The sequence below is a fragment of the Cariama cristata genome, unplaced genomic scaffold (genome assembly GCF_000690535.1).
Source record: "Cariama cristata isolate BGI_N322 unplaced genomic scaffold, ASM69053v1 scaffold13397, whole genome shotgun sequence".
Classification (NCBI taxonomy): domain Eukaryota; kingdom Metazoa; phylum Chordata; class Aves; order Cariamiformes; family Cariamidae; genus Cariama; species Cariama cristata.
The window spans coordinates 13,943-14,630 of NW_009626178.1; the positions used below are offsets into that span (position 1 = coordinate 13,943).

The following is a 688-nucleotide window of genomic DNA, read 5'->3' on the forward strand; positions in this document are numbered from 1 at the left end:
CATCTTCCTCAACTTCGTCCCGACGGTCATCATGGACCCCTCCAAGGTGTGTTTCTCAGTGTCCTGCTTCCCGCTGTCAGCGTGTTGCTGATCTGGGGATGGAGGCTGTGTCACCTCCTGTGCTCGGTACCGCTGCACAGATGGGCAGCCACCCTCCACGCTGGCTGTCAGACCCGGTCTTGTCCGGCACCCACCTGACCCTGGACGGGAGATGGATTTGGCAGCCCCAGAGGGCCCTGCAGCTTAATTTCTGTGTCAGACCTTCACTGTGGGCTCTTTGCTGGGGTGGTGCTGAGATTTCACACTTTGCAATGACCAGAGCTTTTTGTACGGACTTGGACACGCAGGCAGTTTGCTGGAGGGCATGAGGGTGAGCGGCAGGCTCTTCCCCCAGGCGTTGTGCAGTCTGGAGGAGTGGGGCTGCGTCCGTTCGGGAGGATATGGGACACTGTCTTTCCCTCTCCCAGTGGAGCAGCTGGATGGCAGCACCAGCCCGGAGGGATGGAGAGAGGGAAAGGGCTTGCCCAAAGCAAATCCGAAATGGCTGTTTGGGGTGGAAATGCGACAGGGCTGCTCCAGCCTTGGCATCACACGCTCAAGGACAGCATTGTACCACGGACCCGTCTTGTGCCATCCTATACCCAGATCGAGGAGTCGGTGCGCTCCATGGTGATGCGCTACGGCAGGC

At 59.6% G+C, this 688-nt stretch overlaps 1 protein-coding gene across 1 annotated transcript in view; it reads left to right on the forward strand.

Moving 5' to 3' along the window:
- ACACB (acetyl-CoA carboxylase beta) overlaps nt 1-688 on the forward strand; it is a 21,528-nt gene that overhangs the window by 12,771 nt on the left and 8,069 nt on the right. Inside the window, 2 exon segments of the mRNA XM_009703922.1 lie at nt 1-46; nt 646-688. The exon segment at nt 1-46 is cut by the window's left edge and continues 98 nt beyond it; the exon segment at nt 646-688 is cut by the window's right edge and continues 155 nt beyond it. Of these exon segments, the coding sequence (XP_009702224.1) occupies nt 1-46; nt 646-688 (89 nt within the window).